Source organism: Astyanax mexicanus, unplaced genomic scaffold (assembly GCF_023375975.1).
Source record: "Astyanax mexicanus isolate ESR-SI-001 unplaced genomic scaffold, AstMex3_surface scaffold_49, whole genome shotgun sequence".
Classification (NCBI taxonomy): Eukaryota; Metazoa; Chordata; class Actinopteri; order Characiformes; family Acestrorhamphidae; genus Astyanax; species Astyanax mexicanus.
The window spans coordinates 222,234-246,795 of record NW_026040059.1 but is presented as its reverse complement, the minus strand read 5'-3'; the positions used below and the strand labels follow the sequence as shown (position 1 = coordinate 246,795).

General features: G+C 34.6%; 2 protein-coding genes across 5 annotated transcripts in view; one reads left to right on the top strand and one right to left on the bottom strand.

The window, feature by feature from the left end:
• The window catches only part of LOC111193486 (stonustoxin subunit beta-like), a 157,468-nt gene extending 138,028 nt beyond the window's left edge, over positions 1 to 19,440 (top strand). For all 4 annotated transcript variants that reach the window (XR_007436374.1, XM_049473993.1, XM_049473992.1 and 1 more), the window contains 2 exons: positions 17,628 to 17,674; positions 17,827 to 19,440. Coding sequence is in view for 3 of the 4 variants with exons in the window: in XM_049473993.1 (XP_049329950.1) it covers positions 17,628 to 17,674; positions 17,827 to 18,335 (556 nt within the window). In the remaining variant the exon portion in view is untranslated. The remainder of the gene's footprint in view (positions 1 to 17,627; positions 17,675 to 17,826) is intronic.
• The window catches only part of LOC125797543 (uncharacterized), a 215,118-nt gene that overhangs the window by 154,761 nt on the left and 35,795 nt on the right, over positions 1 to 24,562 (bottom strand). The gene's annotated exons all lie outside the window — the stretch shown is intronic.

Below are 24,562 nucleotides of genomic sequence, written 5' to 3'. Positions count from 1 at the left end.
GAAATTCGCACACATGATAGGTTAAGACAGTCTCTTTCAAACAAAGGCAGAACATTTGTGGTAGTATGTGCCAATCTTGAGTTATTGAATTTTAAGCATTATTTAATATAAATAAAAATTCATAAAAAATCAACGATAACGTGTACGTTGCCGAAATTCGCACATATGATAGGTTAAGACAGTCTCTTTCAAACAATGGCAGAACCTTTGTGGTAGTATGTGCCAATCTTGAGTTATTGAATTTTAAGCATTATTTAATATAAATAAAAATTCATAAAAAATCAACGATAACGTGTACGTTGCCGAAAGTCGCACACATAATAGGTTAAGACAGTCTCTTTCAAACAATGGCAGAACCTTTGTGGTAGTATGTGCCAATCTTGAGTTATTGAATTTTAAGCATTATTTAATATAAATAAAAATTCATAAAAAATCAACGATAACGTGTACGTTGCCGAAATTCTCACACATGATAGGTTAAGACAGTCTCTTTCAAACAATGGCAGAACCTTTGTGGTAGTATGTGCCAATCTTGAGTTATTGAATTTTAAGCATTATTTAATATAAATAAAAATTCATAAAAAATCAACGATAACGTGTACGTTGCCGAAATTCGCACACATGATAGAATACGACAGTCTCTTTCAAACAATGGCAGAACCTTTGTGGTAGTATGTGCCAATCTTGAGTTATTGAATTTTAAGCATTATTTAATATAAATAAAAATTCATAAAAAATCAACGATAACGTGTACGTTGCCGAAATTCGCACACATGATAGGTTAAGACAGTCTCTTTCAAACAATGGCAGAACCTTTGTGGTAGTATGTGCCAATCTTGAGTTATTGAATTTTAAGCATTATTTAATATAAATAAAAATTCATAAAAAATCAACGATAGCGTGTACGTTGCCGAATGTCGCACACATGATAGAATAAGACAGTCTCTTTCAAACAATGGCAGAACCTTTGTGGTAGTATGTGCCAATCTTGAGTTATTGAATTTTAAGCATTATTTAATATAAATAAAAATTCATAAAAAATCAACGATAGCGTGTACGTTGCCGAATGTCGCACACATGATAGAATAAGACAGTCTCTTTCAAACAATGGCAGAACCTTTGTGGTAGTATGTGCCAATCTTGAGTTATTGAATTTTAAGCATTATTTAATATAAATAAAAATTCATAAAAAATCAACGATAACGTGTACGTTGCCGAAAGTCGCACACATGATAGGTTAAGACAGTCTCTTTCAAACAATGGCAGAACCTTTGTGGTAGTATGTGCCAATCTTGAGTTATTGAATTTTAAGCATTATTTAATATAAATAAAAATTCATAAAAAATCAACGATAACGTGTACGTTGCCGAAATTCGCACACATGATAGGTTAAGACAGTCTCTTTCAAACAATGGCAGAACCTTTGTGGTAGTATGTGCCAATCTTGAGTTATTGAATTTTAAGCATTATTTAATATAAATAAAAATTCATAAAAAATCAACGATAACGTGTACGTTGCCGAAATTCGCACACATGATAGGTTAAGACAGTCTCTTTCAAACAATGGCAGAACCTTTGTGGTAGTATGTGCCAATCTTGAGTTATTGAATTTTAAGCATTATTTAATATAAATAAAAATTCATAAAAAATCAACGATAACGTGTACGTTGCCGAAAGTCGCACACATAATAGGTTAAGACAGTCTCTTTCAAACAATGGCAGAACCTTTGTGGTAGTATGTGCCAATCTTGAGTTATTGAATTTTAAGCATTATTTAATATAAATAAAAATTCATAAAAAATCAACGATAACGTGTACGTTGCCGAAATTCGCACACATGATAGAATAAGACAGTCTCTTTCAAACAATGGCAGAACCTTTGTGGTAGTATGTGCCAATCTTGAGTTATTGAATTTTAAGCATTATTTAATATAAATAAAAATTCATAAAAAATCAACGATAACGTGTACGTTGCCGAATGTCGCACACATGATAGGTTAAGACAGTCTCTTTCAAACAATGGCAGAACCTTTGTGGTAGTATGTGCCAATCTTGAGTTATTGAATTTTAAGCATTATTTAATATAAATAAAAATTCATAAAAAATCAACGATAGCGTGTACGTTGCCGAATGTCGCACACATGATAGAATAAGACAGTCTCTTTCAAACAATGGCAGAACCTTTGTGGTAGTATGTGCCAATCTTGAGTTATTGAATTTTAAGCATTATTTAATATAAATAAAAATTCATAAAAAATCAACGATAACGTGTACGTTGCCGAAAGTCGCACACATAATAGGTTAAGACAGTCTCTTTCAAACAATGGCAGAACCTTTGTGGTAGTATGTGCCAATCTTGAGTTATTGAATTTTAAGCATTATTTAATATAAATAAAAATTCATAAAAAATCAACGATAACGTGTACGTTGCCGAAAGTCGCACACATAATAGGTTAAGACAGTCTCTTTCAAACAATGGCAGAACCTTTGTGGTAGTATGTGCCAATCTTGAGTTATTGAATTTTAAGCATTATTTAATATAAATAAAAATTCATAAAAAATCAACGATAACGTGTACGTTGCCGAAATTCTCACACATGATAGGTTAAGACAGTCTCTTTCAAACAAAGGCAGAACCGTTGTGGTAGTATGTCCCAATCTTGAGTTATTGAATTTTAAGCATTATTTAGAATAAATAAAAATTCATAAAAAATCAACGATAATGTGTACGTTGCCGAATGTCGCACACATGATAGAATAAGACAGTCTCTTTCAAACAATGGCAGAACCTTTGTGGTAGTATGTGCCAATCTTGAGTTATTGAATTTTAAGCATTATTTAATATAAATAAAAATTCATAAAAAATCAACGATAACGTGTACGTTGCCGAAATTCGCACACATGATAGGTTAAGACAGTCTCTTTCAAACAATGGCAGAACCTTTGTGGTAGTATGTGCCAATCTTGAGTTATTGAATTTTAAGCATTATTTAATATAAATAAAAATTCATAAAAAATCAACGATAACGTGTACGTTGCCGAATGTCGCACACATGATAGGTTAAGACAGTCTCTTTCAAACAATGGCAGAACCTTTGTGGTAGTATGTGCCAATCTTGAGTTATTGAATTTTAAGCATTATTTAATATAAATAAAAATTCATAAAAAATCAACGATAACGTGTACGTTGCCGAAATTCGCACACATGATAGAATAAGACAGTCTCTTTCAAACAATGGCAGAACCTTTGTGGTAGTATGTGCCAATCTTGAGTTATTGAATTTTAAGCATTATTTAATATAAATAAAAATTCATAAAAAATCAACGATAACGTGTACGTTGCCGAATGTCGCACACATGATAGGTTAAGACAGTCTCTTTCAAACAATGGCAGAACCTTTGTGGTAGTATGTGCCAATCTTGAGTTATTGAATTTTAAGCATTATTTAATATAAATAAAAATTCATAAAAAATCAACGATAGCGTGTACGTTGCCGAATGTCGCACACATGATAGAATAAGACAGTCTCTTTCAAACAATGGCAGAACCTTTGTGGTAGTATGTGCCAATCTTGAGTTATTGAATTTTAAGCATTATTTAATATAAATAAAAATTCATAAAAAATCAACGATAACGTGTACGTTGCCGAAAGTCGCACACATAATAGGTTAAGACAGTCTCTTTCAAACAATGGCAGAACCTTTGTGGTAGTATGTGCCAATCTTGAGTTATTGAATTTTAAGCATTATTTAATATAAATAAAAATTCATAAAAAATCAACGATAACGTGTACGTTGCCGAAAGTCGCACACATAATAGGTTAAGACAGTCTCTTTCAAACAATGGCAGAACCTTTGTGGTAGTATGTGCCAATCTTGAGTTATTGAATTTTAAGCATTATTTAATATAAATAAAAATTCATAAAAAATCAACGATAACGTGTACGTTGCCGAAATTCTCACACATGATAGGTTAAGACAGTCTCTTTCAAACAAAGGCAGAACCGTTGTGGTAGTATGTCCCAATCTTGAGTTATTGAATTTTAAGCATTATTTAATATAAATAAAAATTCATAAAAAATCAACGATAACGTGTACGTTGCCGAAAGTCGCACACATAATAGGTTAAGACAGTCTCTTTCAAACAATGGCAGAACCTTTGTGGTAGTATGTGCCAATCTTGAGTTATTGAATTTTAAGCATTATTTAATATAAATAAAAATTCATAAAAAATCAACGATAACGTGTACGTTGCCGAAATTCGCACACATGATAGGTTAAGACAGTCTCTTTCAAACAATGGCAGAACCTTTGTGGTAGTATGTGCCAATCTTGAGTTATTGAATTTTAAGCATTATTTAATATAAATAAAAATTCATAAAAAATCAACGATAACGTGTACGTTGCCGAAAGTCGCACACATAATAGGTTAAGACAGTCTCTTTCAAACAATGGCAGAACCTTTGTGGTAGTATGTGCCAATCTTGAGTTATTGAATTTTAAGCATTATTTAATATAAATAAAAATTCATAAAAAATCAACGATAACGTGTACGTTGCCGAAATTCTCACACATGATAGGTTAAGACAGTCTCTTTCAAACAAAGGCAGAACCGTTGTGGTAGTATGTCCCAATCTTGAGTTATTGAATTTTAAGCATTATTTAGAATAAATAAAAATTCATAAAAAATCAACGATAATGTGTACGTTGCCGAATGTCGCACACATGATAGAATAAGACAGTCTCTTTCAAACAATGGCAGAACCTTTGTGGTAGTATGTGCCAATCTTGAGTTATTGAATTTTAAGCATTATTTAATATAAATAAAAATTCATAAAAAATCAACGATAACGTGTACGTTGCCGAAATTCGCACACATGATAGAATAAGACAGTCTCTTTCAAACAATGGCAGAACCTTTGTGGTAGTATGTGCCAATCTTGAGTTATTGAATTTTAAGCATTATTTAATATAAATAAAAATTCATAAAAAATCAACGATAACGTGTACGTTGCCGAAATTCGCACACATGATAGAATAAGACAGTCTCTTTCAAACAATGGCAGAACCTTTGTGGTAGTATGTGCCAATCTTGAGTTATTGAATTTTAAGCATTATTTAATATAAATAAAAATTCATAAAAAATCAACGATAACGTGTACGTTGCCGAATGTCGCACACATGATAGGTTAAGACAGTCTCTTTCAAACAATGGCAGAACCTTTGTGGTAGTATGTGCCAATCTTGAGTTATTGAATTTTAAGCATTATTTAATATAAATAAAAATTCATAAAAAATCAACGATAGCGTGTACGTTGCCGAATGTCGCACACATGATAGAATAAGACAGTCTCTTTCAAACAATGGCAGAACCTTTGTGGTAGTATGTGCCAATCTTGAGTTATTGAATTTTAAGCATTATTTAATATAAATAAAAATTCATAAAAAATCAACGATAACGTGTACGTTGCCGAAAGTCGCACACATAATAGGTTAAGACAGTCTCTTTCAAACAATGGCAGAACCTTTGTGGTAGTATGTGCCAATCTTGAGTTATTGAATTTTAAGCATTATTTAATATAAATAAAAATTCATAAAAAATCAACGATAACGTGTACGTTGCCGAAAGTCGCACACATAATAGGTTAAGACAGTCTCTTTCAAACAATGGCAGAACCTTTGTGGTAGTATGTGCCAATCTTGAGTTATTGAATTTTAAGCATTATTTAATATAAATAAAAATTCATAAAAAATCAACGATAACGTGTACGTTGCCGAAATTCTCACACATGATAGGTTAAGACAGTCTCTTTCAAACAAAGGCAGAACCGTTGTGGTAGTATGTCCCAATCTTGAGTTATTGAATTTTAAGCATTATTTAATATAAATAAAAATTCATAAAAAATCAACGATAACGTGTACGTTGCCGAATGTCGCACACATGATAGGTTAAGACAGTCTCTTTCAAACAATGGCAGAACCTTTGTGGTAGTATGTGCCAATCTTGAGTTATTGAATTTTAAGCATTATTTAATATAAATAAAAATTCATAAAAAATCAACGATAGCGTGTACGTTGCCGAATGTCGCACACATGATAGAATAAGACAGTCTCTTTCAAACAATGGCAGAACCTTTGTGGTAGTATGTGCCAATCTTGAGTTATTGAATTTTAAGCATTATTTAATATAAATAAAAATTCATAAAAAATCAACGATAACGTGTACGTTGCCGAAAGTCGCACACATAATAGGTTAAGACAGTCTCTTTCAAACAATGGCAGAACCTTTGTGGTAGTATGTGCCAATCTTGAGTTATTGAATTTTAAGCATTATTTAATATAAATAAAAATTCATAAAAAATCAACGATAACGTGTACGTTGCCGAAAGTCGCACACATAATAGGTTAAGACAGTCTCTTTCAAACAATGGCAGAACCTTTGTGGTAGTATGTGCCAATCTTGAGTTATTGAATTTTAAGCATTATTTAATATAAATAAAAATTCATAAAAAATCAACGATAACGTGTACGTTGCCGAAATTCTCACACATGATAGGTTAAGACAGTCTCTTTCAAACAAAGGCAGAACCGTTGTGGTAGTATGTCCCAATCTTGAGTTATTGAATTTTAAGCATTATTTAATATAAATAAAAATTCATAAAAAATCAACGATAACGTGTACGTTGCCGAAAGTCGCACACATAATAGGTTAAGACAGTCTCTTTCAAACAATGGCAGAACCTTTGTGGTAGTATGTGCCAATCTTGAGTTATTGAATTTTAAGCATTATTTAATATAAATAAAAATTCATAAAAAATCAACGATAACGTGTACGTTGCCGAAATTCGCACACATGATAGGTTAAGACAGTCTCTTTCAAACAATGGCAGAACCTTTGTGGTAGTATGTGCCAATCTTGAGTTATTGAATTTTAAGCATTATTTAATATAAATAAAAATTCATAAAAAATCAACGATAACGTGTACGTTGCCGAAAGTCGCACACATAATAGGTTAAGACAGTCTCTTTCAAACAATGGCAGAACCTTTGTGGTAGTATGTGCCAATCTTGAGTTATTGAATTTTAAGCATTATTTAATATAAATAAAAATTCATAAAAAATCAACGATAACGTGTACGTTGCCGAAATTCTCACACATGATAGGTTAAGACAGTCTCTTTCAAACAAAGGCAGAACCGTTGTGGTAGTATGTCCCAATCTTGAGTTATTGAATTTTAAGCATTATTTAGAATAAATAAAAATTCATAAAAAATCAACGATAATGTGTACGTTGCCGAATGTCGCACACATGATAGAATAAGACAGTCTCTTTCAAACAATGGCAGAACCTTTGTGGTAGTATGTGCCAATCTTGAGTTATTGAATTTTAAGCATTATTTAATATAAATAAAAATTCATAAAAAATCAACGATAACGTGTACGTTGCCGAAATTCGCACACATGATAGAATAAGACAGTCTCTTTCAAACAATGGCAGAACCTTTGTGGTAGTATGTGCCAATCTTGAGTTATTGAATTTTAAGCATTATTTAATATAAATAAAAATTCATAAAAAATCAACGATAACGTGTACGTTGCCGAAATTCGCACACATGATAGGTTAAGACAGTCTCTTTCAAACAATGGCAGAACCTTTGTGGTAGTATGTGCCAATCTTGAGTTATTGAATTTTAAGCATTATTTAATATAAATAAAAATTCATAAAAAATCAACGATAACGTGTACGTTGCCGAATGTCGCACACATGATAGGTTAAGACAGTCTCTTTCAAACAATGGCAGAACCTTTGTGGTAGTATGTGCCAATCTTGAGTTATTGAATTTTAAGCATTATTTAATATAAATAAAAATTCATAAAAAATCAACGATAACGTGTACGTTGCCGAAATTCGCACACATGATAGAATAAGACAGTCTCTTTCAAACAATGGCAGAACCTTTGTGGTAGTATGTGCCAATCTTGAGTTATTGAATTTTAAGCATTATTTAATATAAATAAAAATTCATAAAAAATCAACGATAACGTGTACGTTGCCGAATGTCGCACACATGATAGGTTAAGACAGTCTCTTTCAAACAATGGCAGAACCTTTGTGGTAGTATGTGCCAATCTTGAGTTATTGAATTTTAAGCATTATTTAATATAAATAAAAATTCATAAAAAATCAACGATAGCGTGTACGTTGCCGAATGTCGCACACATGATAGAATAAGACAGTCTCTTTCAAACAATGGCAGAACCTTTGTGGTAGTATGTGCCAATCTTGAGTTATTGAATTTTAAGCATTATTTAATATAAATAAAAATTCATAAAAAATCAACGATAACGTGTACGTTGCCGAAATTCTCACACATGATAGGTTAAGACAGTCTCTTTCAAACAAAGGCAGAACCGTTGTGGTAGTATGTCCCAATCTTGAGTTATTGAATTTTAAGCATTATTTAATATAAATAAAAATTCATAAAAAATCAACGATAACGTGTACGTTGCCGAAAGTCGCACACATAATAGGTTAAGACAGTCTCTTTCAAACAATGGCAGAACCTTTGTGGTAGTATGTGCCAATCTTGAGTTATTGAATTTTAAGCATTATTTAATATAAATAAAAATTCATAAAAAATCAACGATAACGTGTACGTTGCCGAAATTCGCACACATGATAGGTTAAGACAGTCTCTTTCAAACAATGGCAGAACCTTTGTGGTAGTATGTGCCAATCTTGAGTTATTGAATTTTAAGCATTATTTAATATAAATAAAAATTCATAAAAAATCAACGATAACGTGTACGTTGCCGAAAGTCGCACACATAATAGGTTAAGACAGTCTCTTTCAAACAATGGCAGAACCTTTGTGGTAGTATGTGCCAATCTTGAGTTATTGAATTTTAAGCATTATTTAATATAAATAAAAATTCATAAAAAATCAACGATAACGTGTACGTTGCCGAAATTCTCACACATGATAGGTTAAGACAGTCTCTTTCAAACAAAGGCAGAACCGTTGTGGTAGTATGTCCCAATCTTGAGTTATTGAATTTTAAGCATTATTTAGAATAAATAAAAATTCATAAAAAATCAACGATAATGTGTACGTTGCCGAATGTCGCACACATGATAGAATAAGACAGTCTCTTTCAAACAATGGCAGAACCTTTGTGGTAGTATGTGCCAATCTTGAGTTATTGAATTTTAAGCATTATTTAATATAAATAAAAATTCATAAAAAATCAACGATAACGTGTACGTTGCCGAAATTCGCACACATGATAGAATAAGACAGTCTCTTTCAAACAATGGCAGAACCTTTGTGGTAGTATGTGCCAATCTTGAGTTATTGAATTTTAAGCATTATTTAATATAAATAAAAATTCATAAAAAATCAACGATAACGTGTACGTTGCCGAAATTCGCACACATGATAGGTTAAGACAGTCTCTTTCAAACAATGGCAGAACCTTTGTGGTAGTATGTGCCAATCTTGAGTTATTGAATTTTAAGCATTATTTAATATAAATAAAAATTCATAAAAAATCAACGATAACGTGTACGTTGCCGAATGTCGCACACATGATAGGTTAAGACAGTCTCTTTCAAACAATGGCAGAACCTTTGTGGTAGTATGTGCCAATCTTGAGTTATTGAATTTTAAGCATTATTTAATATAAATAAAAATTCATAAAAAATCAACGATAACGTGTACGTTGCCGAAATTCGCACACATGATAGAATAAGACAGTCTCTTTCAAACAATGGCAGAACCTTTGTGGTAGTATGTGCCAATCTTGAGTTATTGAATTTTAAGCATTATTTAATATAAATAAAAATTCATAAAAAATCAACGATAACGTGTACGTTGCCGAATGTCGCACACATGATAGGTTAAGACAGTCTCTTTCAAACAATGGCAGAACCTTTGTGGTAGTATGTGCCAATCTTGAGTTATTGAATTTTAAGCATTATTTAATATAAATAAAAATTCATAAAAAATCAACGATAGCGTGTACGTTGCCGAATGTCGCACACATGATAGAATAAGACAGTCTCTTTCAAACAATGGCAGAACCTTTGTGGTAGTATGTGCCAATCTTGAGTTATTGAATTTTAAGCATTATTTAATATAAATAAAAATTCATAAAAAATCAACGATAACGTGTACGTTGCCGAAAGTCGCACACATAATAGGTTAAGACAGTCTCTTTCAAACAATGGCAGAACCTTTGTGGTAGTATGTGCCAATCTTGAGTTATTGAATTTTAAGCATTATTTAATATAAATAAAAATTCATAAAAAATCAACGATAACGTGTACGTTGCCGAAAGTCGCACACATAATAGGTTAAGACAGTCTCTTTCAAACAATGGCAGAACCTTTGTGGTAGTATGTGCCAATCTTGAGTTATTGAATTTTAAGCATTATTTAATATAAATAAAAATTCATAAAAAATCAACGATAACGTGTACGTTGCCGAAATTCTCACACATGATAGGTTAAGACAGTCTCTTTCAAACAAAGGCAGAACCGTTGTGGTAGTATGTCCCAATCTTGAGTTATTGAATTTTAAGCATTATTTAGAATAAATAAAAATTCATAAAAAATCAACGATAATGTGTACGTTGCCGAATGTCGCACACATGATAGAATAAGACAGTCTCTTTCAAACAATGGCAGAACCTTTGTGGTAGTATGTGCCAATCTTGAGTTATTGAATTTTAAGCATTATTTAATATAAATAAAAATTCATAAAAAATCAACGATAACGTGTACGTTGCCGAAATTCGCACACATGATAGGTTAAGACAGTCTCTTTCAAACAATGGCAGAACCTTTGTGGTAGTATGTGCCAATCTTGAGTTATTGAATTTTAAGCATTATTTAATATAAATAAAAATTCATAAAAAATCAACGATAACGTGTACGTTGCCGAAAGTCGCACACATAATAGGTTAAGACAGTCTCTTTCAAACAATGGCAGAACCTTTGTGGTAGTATGTGCCAATCTTGAGTTATTGAATTTTAAGCATTATTTAATATAAATAAAAATTCATAAAAAATCAACGATAACGTGTACGTTGCCGAAATTCGCACACATGATAGGTTAAGACAATCTCTTTCAAACAATGGCAGAACCTTTGTGGTAGTATGTGCCAATCTTGAGTTATTGAATTTTAAGCATTATTTAATATAAATAAAAATTCATAAAAAATCAACGATAACGTGTACGTTGCCGAAAGTCGCACACATAATAGGTTAAGACAGTCTCTTTCAAACAATGGCAGAACCTTTGTGGTAGTATGTGCCAATCTTGAGTTATTGAATTTTAAGCATTATTTAATATAAATAAAAATTCATAAAAAATCAACGATAACGTGTACGTTGCCGAAATTCTCACACATGATAGGTTAAGACAGTCTCTTTCAAACAAAGGCAGAACCGTTGTGGTAGTATGTCCCAATCTTGAGTTATTGAATTTTAAGCATTATTTAATATAAATAAAAATTCATAAAAAATCAACGATAACGTGTACGTTGCCGAAAGTCGCACACATAATAGGTTAAGACAGTCTCTTTCAAACAATGGCAGAACCTTTGTGGTAGTATGTGCCAATCTTGAGTTATTGAATTTTAAGCATTATTTAATATAAATAAAAATTCATAAAAAATCAACGATAACGTGTACGTTGCCGAAATTCGCACACATGATAGGTTAAGACAGTCTCTTTCAAACAATGGCAGAACCTTTGTGGTAGTATGTGCCAATCTTGAGTTATTGAATTTTAAGCATTATTTAATATAAATAAAAATTCATAAAAAATCAACGATAACGTGTACGTTGCCGAAAGTCGCACACATAATAGGTTAAGACAGTCTCTTTCAAACAATGGCAGAACCTTTGTGGTAGTATGTGCCAATCTTGAGTTATTGAATTTTAAGCATTATTTAATATAAATAAAAATTCATAAAAAATCAACGATAATGGGTACGTTGCCGAAATTCGCACACATGATAGGTTAAGACAGTATCTTTCAAACAAAGGCAGAACCTTTGTGGTAGTATGTGCCAATCTTGAGTTATTGAATTTTAAGCATTATTTAATATAAATAAAAATTCATAAAAAATCAACGATAACGTGTACGTTGCCGAAATTCGCACACATGATAGGTTAAGACAGTCTCTTTCAAACAAAGGCAGAACCGTTGTGGTAGTATGTCCCAATCTTGAGTTATTGAATTTTAAGCATTATTTAGAATAAATAAAAATTCATTAAAAATCAACGATAATGTGTACGTTGCCGAATGTCGCACACATGATAGAATAAGACAGTCTCTTTCAAACAATGGCAGAACCTTTGTGGTAGTATGTGCCAATCTTGAGTTATTGAATTTTAAGCATTATTTAATATAAATAAAAATTCATAAAAAATCAACGATAACGTGTACGTTGCCGAAAGTCGCACACATGATAGAATTAGACAGTCTCTTTCAAACGATGGCAGAACCGTTGTGGTAGTATGTCGCAATCTTGAGTTATTGAATTTTAAGCATTATTTAATATAAATAAAAATTCATAAAAAATCAACGATAACGTGTACGTTGCCGAAAGTCGCACACATGATAGGTTAAGACAGTCTCTTTCAAACGATGGCAGAACCGTTGTGGTAGTATTTCGCAATCTTGAGTTATTGAATTTTAAGCATTATTTAATATAAATAAAAATTCATAAAAAATCAACGATAACGTGTACGTTGCCGGAAGTCGCACACATGATAGAATAAGACAGTCTCTTTCAAACAAAGGCAGAACCGTTGTGGTAGTATGTGCCAATCTTGAGTTATTGAATTTTAAGCATTATTTAGAATAAATAAAAATTCATAAAAAATCAACGATAATGTGTACGTTGCCGAATGTCGCACACATGATAGAATAAGACAGTCTCTTTCAAACAATGGCAGAACCTTTGTGGTAGTATGTGCCAATCTTGAGTTATTGAATTTTAAGCATTATTTAATATAAATAAAAATTCATACAAAATCAACGATAACGTGTACGTTGCCGAAAGTCGCACACATAATAGGTTAAGACAGTCTCTTTCAAACAATGGCAGAACCTTTGTGGTAGTATGTGCCAATCTTGAGTTATTGAATTTTAAGCATTATTTAATATAAATAAAAATTCATAAAAAATCAACGATAACGTGTACGTTGCCGAAATTCTCACACATGATAGGTTAAGACAGTCTCTTTCAAACAAAGGCAGAACCGTTGTGGTAGTATGTCCCAATCTTGAGTTATTGAATTTTAAGCATTATTTAGAATAAATAAAAATTCATAAAAAATCAACGATAATGTGTACGTTGCCGATTGTCGCACACATGATAGAATAAGACAGTCTCTTTCAAACAATGGCAGAACCTTTGTGGTAGTATGTGCCAATCTTGAGTTATTGAATTTTAAGCATTATTTAGAATAAATAAAAATTCATTAAAAATCAACGATAACGTGTACGTTGCCGAAAGTCGCACACATGATAGGTTAAGACAGTCTCTTTCAAACAATGGCAGAACCTTTGTGGTAGTATGTGCCAATCTTGAGTTATTGAATTTTAAGCATTATTTAATATAAATAAAAATTCATAAAAAATCAACGATAACGTGTACGTTGCCGAAAGTCGCACACATAATAGGTTAAGACAGTCTCTTTCAAACAATGGCAGAACCTTTGTGGTAGTATGTGCCAATCTTGAGTTATTGAATTTTAAGCATTATTTAATATAAATAAAAATTCATAAAAAATCAACGATAACGTGTACGTTGCCGAAATTCTCACACATGATAGGTTAAGACAGTCTCTTTCAAACAATGGCAGAACCGTTGTGGTAGTTTGTGCCAATCTTGAGTTATTGAATTTTAAGCATTATTTAATATAAATAAAAATTCATAAAAAATCAACGATAACGTGTACGTTGCCGAAAGTCGCACACATGATAGAATTAGACAGTCTCTTTCACAGGATGGCAGAACCTTTGTGGTAGTATGTGCCAATCTTGAGTTATTGAATTTTAAGCATTATTTAATATAAATAAAAATTCATAAAAAATCAACGATAACGTGTACGTTGCCGAAAGTCGCACACATGATAGAATAAGACAGTCTCTTTCAAACGATGGCAGAACCATTGTGGTAGTATGTGCCAATCTTGAGTTATTGAATTTTAAGCATTATTTAATATAAATAAAAATTCATAAAAAATCAACGATAACGTGTACGTTGCCGAATGTCGCACACATGATAGAATAAGACAGTCTCTTTCAAACAATGGCAGAACCTTTGTGGTAGTATGTGCCAATCTTGAGTTATTGAATTTTAAGCATTATTTAATATAAATAAAAATTCATAAAAAATCAACGATAACGTGTACGTTGCCGAAAGTCGCACACATAATAGGTTAAGACAGTCTCTTTCAAACAATGGCAGAACCTTTGTGGTAGTATGTGCCAATCTTGAGTTATTGAATTTTAAGCATTATTTAATATAAATAAAAATTCATAAAAAATCAACGATAACGTGTACGTTGCCGAAATTCGCACACATGATAGGTTAAGACAGTCTCTTTCAAACGATGGCAGAACCGTTGTGGTAGTATGTGCCAATCTTGAGTTATTGAATTTTAAGCATTATTTAATATAAATAAAAATTCATAAAAAATCAACGATAACGTGTACGTTGCCGAAAGTCGCACACATGATAGAATAAGACAGTCTCTTTCAAACGATGGCAGAAACGTTGTGGTAGTATGTCGCAATCTTGAGTTATTGAATTTTAAGCATTATTTAATATAAATAAAAATTCATAAAAAATCAACGATAGCGTGTACGTTGCCGAAAGTCGCACACATGATAGGTTAAGACAGTCTCTTTCAAACGATGGCAGAACCGTTGTGGTAGTATGTGCCAATCTTGACTTATTGAATTTTAAGCATTATTTTATATAAATAAAAATTCATAAAAAATCAACGATAATGTGTACGTTGCCGAAAGTCGCACACATGATAGATTAACACAGTCAGTCGCACACTTGATAGCTTAAGACAGTCTCTTTCAAACGATGGCAGAACCGTTGTGTTAGTATGTGCCAATCTTGACTTATTGAATTTTAAGCATTATTTAATATAAATAAAAATTCATAAAAAATCAACGATAACGTGTACGTTGGCGAAAGTCGCACTGATGATAGGTTAAGACAGTCTCTTTCAAACGATGGCAGAACCGTTGTGGTAGTATGTGCCAATCTTGAGTAATTTAACTTTAAGCATTATTAAAAATCAACCATAGAGTGTAAGTTTCCAAAAGTCGCACACATGATAGGCTAAAACAGACTCTTTTAAATGATGGTATGTTCCGGTCCCCCCTCTTCTTTGTGATATGGTATGTTCCGGTCTCCCCCCCTCCCCACCCCCCCATGTGAAATGTTTTTTTCCGTTCCCCCCCCCTACTGTGTGAAATGGTATGTTCTGGTCCCATAAAAATTCATATAAAATCAACCATGCAGTGAAAGTTGCCCAATCTCGCACACGTGATAGCCAAAGACAATCTCTTTCAGATGGTAGAACCATTGTGATGGTTTGGGTCAATCTTGAGTTATTTAATTTTAAGTATTATTTAATATAAATAAAAATTCATATAAAATCAACCATACAGTAAAAGTTGCCGAAAGTCGCACATGTGATAGCCAAAGACAGACTCTTTCAGACGGTGGCAGAACCGTCGTGGTACCTTGGCCCAATCTTGGTTATTGAATTTAAAGCATTATTTGCTCATAAAGGCCTTGTGCTGATCCGCATCACCCTTGGAGTGATGAGGAGAAAGAGTGCCATTTACCCACCCAGAGAGAGACAGGGCAATTGTTCTCCCTCGCGGCTCTGATGGCAAGCTACATGAACAGGATTCAAACAGGATTCGTATCTAGCTATTGTTGAGCCACCGCTTATATATTTTAATTTATTAACTATATATTAATTTCTCTGTACTAATGCTCTGGTCAGGTCTGGATGGTTGAAGTAATTTTTATGGGTTTTTTTTGTAAAATATTGTAATAACATATCACAGGCTGGTTATTTTTTGTAGTTGTTGTTATTGAAGTTGTTTGTATTGTCGTCCTGTAAAGAGGACTGCAAGAGCACAGCACAGAATGATCAATGAGGTGAGGAAGAGTCCTAGAGTTTCAGCTAAAGACTTACAGTGATCTCTGGGGCATGCTAACATATTTGTTGACAAACCTACAATAAAGAAAACATTAAACAAGAATGGAGCTCATCGGAGGACACCACGGAGGAAGCCACTGCTGTGCATTGCTGCATGTTTAAAGTTTGCCAAAGAGCACCTGGATGTTCCACAGCAGTACTGGCTAAATATACTGTGGACAGATGAAACCAAAATTTAGTTGTTTGGAAGAAAAACACAGCGCTTTGTGCGGAGAGGAAAAAAGGCACAGCCCACAATCATCAAAACCTCATCCCAACTGTGAAATATGGTGGAGGGTGAATATCATGGTTTGGGGCTGCTTTGCTGCCTCAGGGCCTGGACAGATTGCCGTCTTCAACTGGAAAATGAATTCCCAAGTTTGACAAGAAATTTTGCAAGAAAAATTTAGACCATCTGTCTGCCAACTGATATTCAACGGAGGATGGATGATGCAACAACGACCCAAAACATACAAGTAAATCAACAACTGAACGGCTTCAACAGAAGAAAATACACCTTCTGGAGAGTCCTTACCTCAGCCCAATTGAAATGCTGTGGCATGACCTCGAGAGAGCGATTCACACCAGATAACCCAAGAATATTGCTGAACTAAAACAGTTTTGTGAAGAGAAATGGTCCAAAATTCCTCCTGACCGTTGTGCAGGTCTGATCTGCAACTACAGGAAACGTTTGGTTAAGGTTATTGCTACCAAAGGTTCACATACTTTTTCCACCCTGCACTGTGAATGTTAACATTTTGTGTTCAATAAAACCATGCAAACATATATATTTTTGTGGTATTAGTTTAAGCAGACTGTGTTGGTCTCTTGTTGTGAAGATCAGAACACATTTAATTACCAATTTATGCAGAAATCCAAGTAATCCTAAGGGGTTCACATACATTTTCTTGCAACTATAAATGTACCTCCTACTTCAGTAAACTGTAAGCCACAATTTTATTACAATTCACCCTTTCTCGTCTTGAGTAGTAACTAAAGTATGGGTGTGATGAGATCTCACAAGACTAAAGTGGGCATACACATGGCTCTCTGTATCTGCTTACGTTAAAATGTTCCGTGTTCCGTAAATTGCATCATCTGCCGAGCCTAGTGTTCCCACTCATACATTCCTGCCATCACGTTTTTAAATGCAGTGCAATGCAAAATTGCAAACATGTGCAGAACCCTGACCTAGTTGGAGGGTTGTGTGTGTGTATTTGTGTGTAAGGGAGAGAGAGTCTGAATACTGATTACAATGTTCATTTATTTACTTGATTGTGATTATTTAATACATTATTTAATAACTAGTTAATTTACATTAATACCTTCCGCCTGTTTGTGTGTGTTTGTGTATTGGTGTGTTTGTGTTTAGGGTGGAAAATAGAGGGAAAATCAGAATCAAACCAGGACTAAAGAAATGTAAGTTCACACACCGACACACACAGACTTAACACACACACACACACACACACAAACACCCACTCACACACACATACAAACACACACACACAAACACACACACTCTCTCTCTGTATCAGTGCAGTGTGTGTAATGTGTGTTCTTCTGTTCAGACGGCTGTGATTTGACACTGGATCCAAACACAGCACACCCTCGTCTCTCTCTGAGTGAGAAGAACAGGATGGCGGTGAGGAGAGAGGAGCTGGAGTCATATCCTGATCATCCAGAGGGGTTTAATGTGTATCTGCAGGTTCTGAGTAGAGAGAGTTTTACTGGGCGCTGTTACTGGGAGGCTGAGTGGAGTGGGAGGGGAGGAGCTAAATTAGTTCTGAGTTATAAAACCATCCGCAGGAAAGGAGTGAGTTTTGACCGTCAGTTTGGATGGAATAGAAACTCCATGAGTCTGTTCTGCTCTGATAATGAATACTCTGTTCATCACAATCTAAACATCACTAAACTCCGCCCTCCTCCCTTCGGCTGTAGGAGAGTAGGAGTGTATGTGGACTGTCCCTCCGGCATTCTGTCCTTCTACAGCGTCTCCTCTGATACACACACACACACACTCACACACATTCTACACCACATTCACTCAGCCCCTCTATGCAGGATTTGCTGTTTATGATGACTCCTCAGTGTCTGTGTGTGACATAGATTAACCTTTCCGGTGTGTGTGTGTGAGTGTGTGTGAGTGAATGTTTGTGTAAGTGTAAGTATGAGTAAGTATGTGATTGTGAGGGTGAGTGAATGTGATAGTGTGTATGAGTGTATGGGTGTGTGAGTGGTGAAGGGTGTGATTGGAGATAACCACACCTTCACACTCTTATTCTTAAATGTTTTATACATTTATATATACAGTTATTATTTTTACTGTTCACATTATAATTCACTTAATAACCTTATGATCTCTGCTCTCTTTTTAACTGTCACTATGACAAGGCTTTGGAGGTTGTTTTTACTTTTTCAGGAATCAGGAAGGTCAGAGTGTTTTCATCAACAATGAGAGCTGTGAGGAGAACGTGACCCTGAGTGGCAGAGAAGCTTCACTGCTTTTCTGCTGTTCTGGGACCAGTGCATATGAACTAGGAGACAACAAGCTCTCTGAGTGAAGTGCTGGGAACCTCTCCTCAGATAGCCAGCGCATGCCTGTTCTACACGGCGTAAAGTCGCACACAGGCCAGAAGATCTTTCCATCCACTCTTTTCCTCCGTTTCATCTTCTCACAGACTTTAGGACACTTAAGGACTGTCTGCTGTTTTCATGAAGGACACAGCGCTGAACAACATCATGATAAGAACAGACAGGCTGGAGCGGATCACGTCATTAAAACTGGACAACATGCTGTTAACTGGACTTTGCTGACGTAATCATATTGATAAGTTCTGTTCAATCACGTCATTTGCATAAATGTATAACTGCTTGGATGAAGTCTGAGGAGTTCTCTCTGTCCCTCGACTGGCTTTAGTTTCTTTCTCTTTCTTTCTCTCTCTCTCTCTCTCTCTCTCTCTCTCTCTCTCTCTCTTCTCTCTCTTTCTCTCTCTCTCTCTCTCTTTCTCTTTCTCTCTCTTTCTCTCTCTCTCTGGGTTGCGAATGTGTTGATCTATCAAGATTGTATTCGTTGATGTACTTTTACTCTTTTCTAATATATATCTATTTTTTTTTGTTCCTTTTATATATCTGTAATGCTGAAACTATTTTTCAAGTAAACTTTAATATATTTTAAATTCTAAGCTCTGACTCATTGGTCATCATTTCATGTTCTGAGATTTCTCACATCCGAATTTTATCTAAGTCATGCTGTGGTAAATTACCCTACAGCTTTTGGTGTTTCTGCTCGGTTGTGATAAAAAAAAATAAAAAAAAAGAATGATGCTGCTTTGGGCCTGTAATTTATGGACCTTCTATACTGTCATGACCAACTGCTGTGTAAGGTAGGTTACATTTAATTAAGTAATATCAAAAGGGCTGGCACTGGGAGTTAAGGTGACTTGCGAGATGATGCCCTGGTCCTGGAACAGTACCGGACCAGGGGGGGCTTTTTGGCCTGTTTGCCTTATGGTTCGGGGGTCCTGGAACAGTACCGGTCCTAGAAACCGGCCATAAAGGTGTTTGTGTGGCAGTTGGTGGTTTGGTCCTGGAACAGTACCGGTCCAAACGGAGCTTAGAGCTCGTACCTTATAGTTCGGGGGTCCTGGAGCAGTACCTCGACCACAGAACCTGGCTATAAGAGTAGTGTATACCAATATTGTCGTAGTCGCGACGCTTTTTCGTCTTGCATGATCCTTATCTCCCAAGTGTTCAAAGGTGGTGCACCACCACAGCAGATTAGGAGAGGATGAGATCTTACCATCAGATGAGGTAGAGAAATATACCAATATTATATATGGCGCCAAATATAGATTAGATTAGGTAGTGTGAGGCAGTGTGAGGTAGTGTGAGGCTATGTAAGGGAAAGTAAAGTAAACACAGTTGCAGAAAAGGATTCTTCACTTGGTCATGGTAGTTGTGGTCTTTGTGTCTATGGTCGTTTTAATCCCAGTTCTAACGATTATTTGGTAAAATTAATGTATAAAGAAGGTTTTCAGCATTACAGAAGACCTATGTGTGTCTATATGTGTCATGTCTTTATGGAGGCTGTGTGTGTGTGGGTTTAATTCTGGAACTGAGGTACATTGCAATCATTTTTAAATCAGTTTTGGACCCGACACCATTTATTCTGTCCGGAAACCTGTGGGAGGTGGTGAGTTGTCTCAGTAATTTCTATAAAATGTTTAAAAAATGATATACATCTTAATATTTTATCATCCTATACATCCTAAAGGTGGTGATGGAATTTTAATTTTTGGCTAGATTTATTTTTGTAATGATGGCTAAACTTCTTTACACAATTTTGAAACACATATTTTGAGAAATTCAGCTCAGTTTAGCCAAATTTGGACCACATCACTAGATTTCTTTTAGACCAATCCAGCGAATTTTTTAAAATATATACATGTATTAAAAGAAATTAAAATAAGTTGGCAGCACTGATTCTGGTTTCAGACTTGCCTAAGTCGATAGCACAAAATGGTTCAAACTCTGTTAATGGTTTAACCCCTTAACATGTCTTGTCCCATATATGGGCTACAGGGGTTTGTACCACCTACATGTTACTTGGAGAAGCTGGTTGTTTTCTCTCTACTTCACTAAATAATTCCAGATCAGTAACAGTAATCAACCCAAATTTTTATTCAGGAAAATCTAATTTTATGATTTTTTTTCATTATATTTTGACATCATCAGATTTACTTAAACATTTTTTATATGTTCTATTAAAATTGCAATTATGCTTTTCAGTAAAGTCCCTCCTCAAACATGAAAGCTTATGTAATTCTTATATAGAAATCCTCAAGATTTAGTGGTGTAATGTCAAGAATCCTGGCCTGTTAAAGAGTTAAACAGGTAACCAATAGCAGAGTTGACTATGAATGAAACCTTGCTATACCTTGAGATGTTGTAATGAACCTGCAGTTCTAGAATGGAAAACGTCTGTGTGTGTGTGTGTTTATGTAGTGCTGTTCAAAAGTTTGGAATCGTTAGCATATAAACACAATATACATATATTAAAGTAGGGCAGAATATTGAGCCATGCTGGTACTGTTCAATGTAACACGTTTCATTATCTTTATGGAGAATGCTGTAGAATTCTGAGGATGGCAGTTTAGACTGCTTCATGTTTAAATAGTAGTGATGAGTTTTGTACAAATGTCCACATTGTGAAAGTCATCCCTGATTGAAACAGAAAAGAGATGAGGATTCCAGGGTTTTGAGACAGTGTGTGTGTGTGTGTTTCTGTGTGTGTTGAATGAAGCAGTGAGAGAGATAGACAAAACATCTCTTCTCTGCTATCTTCTATCACATTTGGTGTGTGTGTGTGTGTGTGTCTGTGCATGTGTGAAAGTGTGTATGTTTCTAACATTTGTCTAACTCTGATATTCTATAAGCGAATCTAATGATGAATATAATGTGTGTGTGGCTGTGTCAGAATCGCTCCCTATTCCAGAAATAGTGCACTATATAGTGTGTAAACCATTTTTGCAGTACTGTTTAAAACCCCAGCAGTACATTCTATTCCCTATATAGTTCACTATGAAACAACCTAATGCATCACAAAATTTAGAAATTCCAAAATATACTATAATGCAATGCAGTGCTGTTGTATTAGACGTCCTCAGAGCAGGACAAACATGGTTTATTGTTTGGTTGTTCCATAATTCGTTCAGTAAATAGAAAATGCTACATAGTGAAAGAGTTAATGAGTGAGCCATTCTGAACACAGCTTCTGTCTTCATGTGGTTTAGGCCTTTTCTATTCTTATTCTTTTCTTATTGAGACTGATTTCAGCTGAGTCTCAGCTGAATGAGATTTAAAGAATACACATATCTAATTTCTCTTGTGGTTCTCGTGTATCTCAGTCTATGCTGACCTTTTGATTCTCTTAGGGTGTACTCACACTAGGCAATCCGAACCGTGCCCGGGCACGGTTACCTCCCAAAGCACGGTTCGTTTGGGTAGTGTGATCGCTCCGAACCGTGCCCGGGCACGGTACGCTGAACCGTGCCCGGGCCCGCTTGGAGAGGTGGGCCCGAGCACGGTTCACTTGGACCCGGGCACGGTACAGATGCAGTGTGAGCGCAAACCGTGCCCAGGCACGGATCAAGATGACGTCAGTGACACATTTTATTATTACTTGAGTTTTATGTTTCGCTCCTTTGGTCACTATTTATGTATATAGCAAGTACGTCTACCTTACTGATGAACGTGAATTGTAGTCCGCGAGTAAAGCTGCAAATTTCTCCCTGGACGTCTGCTGCTTGTGTAAAAACCTTCTTACACGTGCAGCACGATTAGCAGTAAATCGTTGTGTTGCACAATCAATGAATCTCTGGTTCAGTTGCGTATTTGCACGCCCAAAACGACTCCAGAGAAACAAAAACAACAGTACAATCCTGAACTCCATTGTTTTGCGCGCGCATACTGTTCTTCAAAACAAAAGTCACCTGTTGACGAAAGCGTGCTCGAGCACGGGACGTTTAGCGCAGTGTGAGTGCAGGCCTGCGGGGGAGTGGGGAGGGGGCCGAACCGTGCTCCGGCACGATTCAACCCAACCGGGCCTAGTGTGAGTACACCCTTAATGAGGATAGTAGATTTAAGAAACCAGTAAGGAAAGATCTTACTTTCTTTGGAAAGGTGTAATTTGACAAACTTAGTATTGGATCTATTACGAGCTGCAGTGAATTGGGTCTCTCTTTCTGACTTTTAAACAAGGAGACATCAGATGTCTTTAAAAAAAAAAACAAAGCTTTCTGTTTTGCTTTCCATATGTTTTCTATTTCTGGCAATGAAGAACTTGCTTGCATATTCTTGGCTATATTTTGAGTCCCCATCAGAGCACAACAATATAATGACAATGTTTATACAGTTTAGGAATATCAAGCATCGTTTGGCTGGAAATAATTTTTGTTTTAGTTATTTCATGAGGCTAAACAATTTTTAACCATATTATAGAATTCATTTCAGGATTTATTTTTTATTATTATTTTTTCTTTTGAGTTTTTTTTTTTGGAGGGATTTTTCTCTTTTGACTGAATGTTGCTCAGTGCTGTTTTCTGGGTGTTTGAGAAGGCGGGGGTGGTGCTCATCACAGGAGTTTTGACCCTCAGAGACAGGGTCCTCTGCAACAGTACTGTGAACATCATCTGAACCAGAGCACTTCATGAGGAGAGTCTCAGATGAGAGACTATGTTTGGTCCAGCTGTCGGTCGATGGCTGGACTGCATCTTCACCGGACCTGCTGTGATTGAAATGTTACAGCACTGGTCCAGGAAACTGGTTTCAGATCTGGAAGAACTGAGCGATCAGAGACCGCTTCAGACAGCACCTGCTCAACCATCAACACCACCCACCCCCAGCAGCCAATCAGCCCAGTGGATTCACCCCTCAGCCTGAGCCAGCAACGGAGACGTGAGACCAGATTTTTTATTTTTTATTTTTATGCCTGTGTACTTTTTTTTTTTCATTAAAAGGAGTGATTTTATTTAATTTTTGATGTTTATGCCTCATGTAGAAAATGTTTGGTTAAACTTTAAATCTGGTGGTGACTCAAATTATGACTGTTTTACCTTTCTTTTTAAGAAAAAAAAAAGTATGTATATGTGTATATATGTATATATGTGTGTGTACATATAAATATATATATATGTATGTGTGTATGTATGTATATGTATATATATGTATATATATATATATATATGTATTTATATATATATATATATACATATATATATTTAATTGTAAATAGTAGCCAAACATGGTTGCTGGGCAGATTAATACATTAGAGGCCTATCGCTTACTGGCCCTCAATTTTCACTGCAAAGTTCTTTTAGGTTTATATTACGTAATTTATGTTGTCTAATGACTATGATTTGTATAAAACATTTTCAACAAATATCATCTCCGCTTAGGCTTATGTAAGGGAAGTTGTTTACTGGCTTTTGACAAAATTAATACATATAAACTCAGATGTAGTTGTAACTAGCTAAAGTAACCAAGCATGCTGGCTTAAATAAAAATCAACCATTTAAAATCTTATTAATACATCAATGTAGACTATCAACTACAAAAAGAGCTTTGTTTGCTCCAAAAGCTTTAAAAAAAATAGGGTAAGATAGAAATCTTTCTCTTATATGTGCATTAATATTAATTAATTCAATATATATAATAATAACTAGCTTGCTAAACCACCAGCTAACAGTCTTGCAACTATGCCAAACAAGTGAAACTTAAATATGTTTTTATTTTTGCAATTAATTT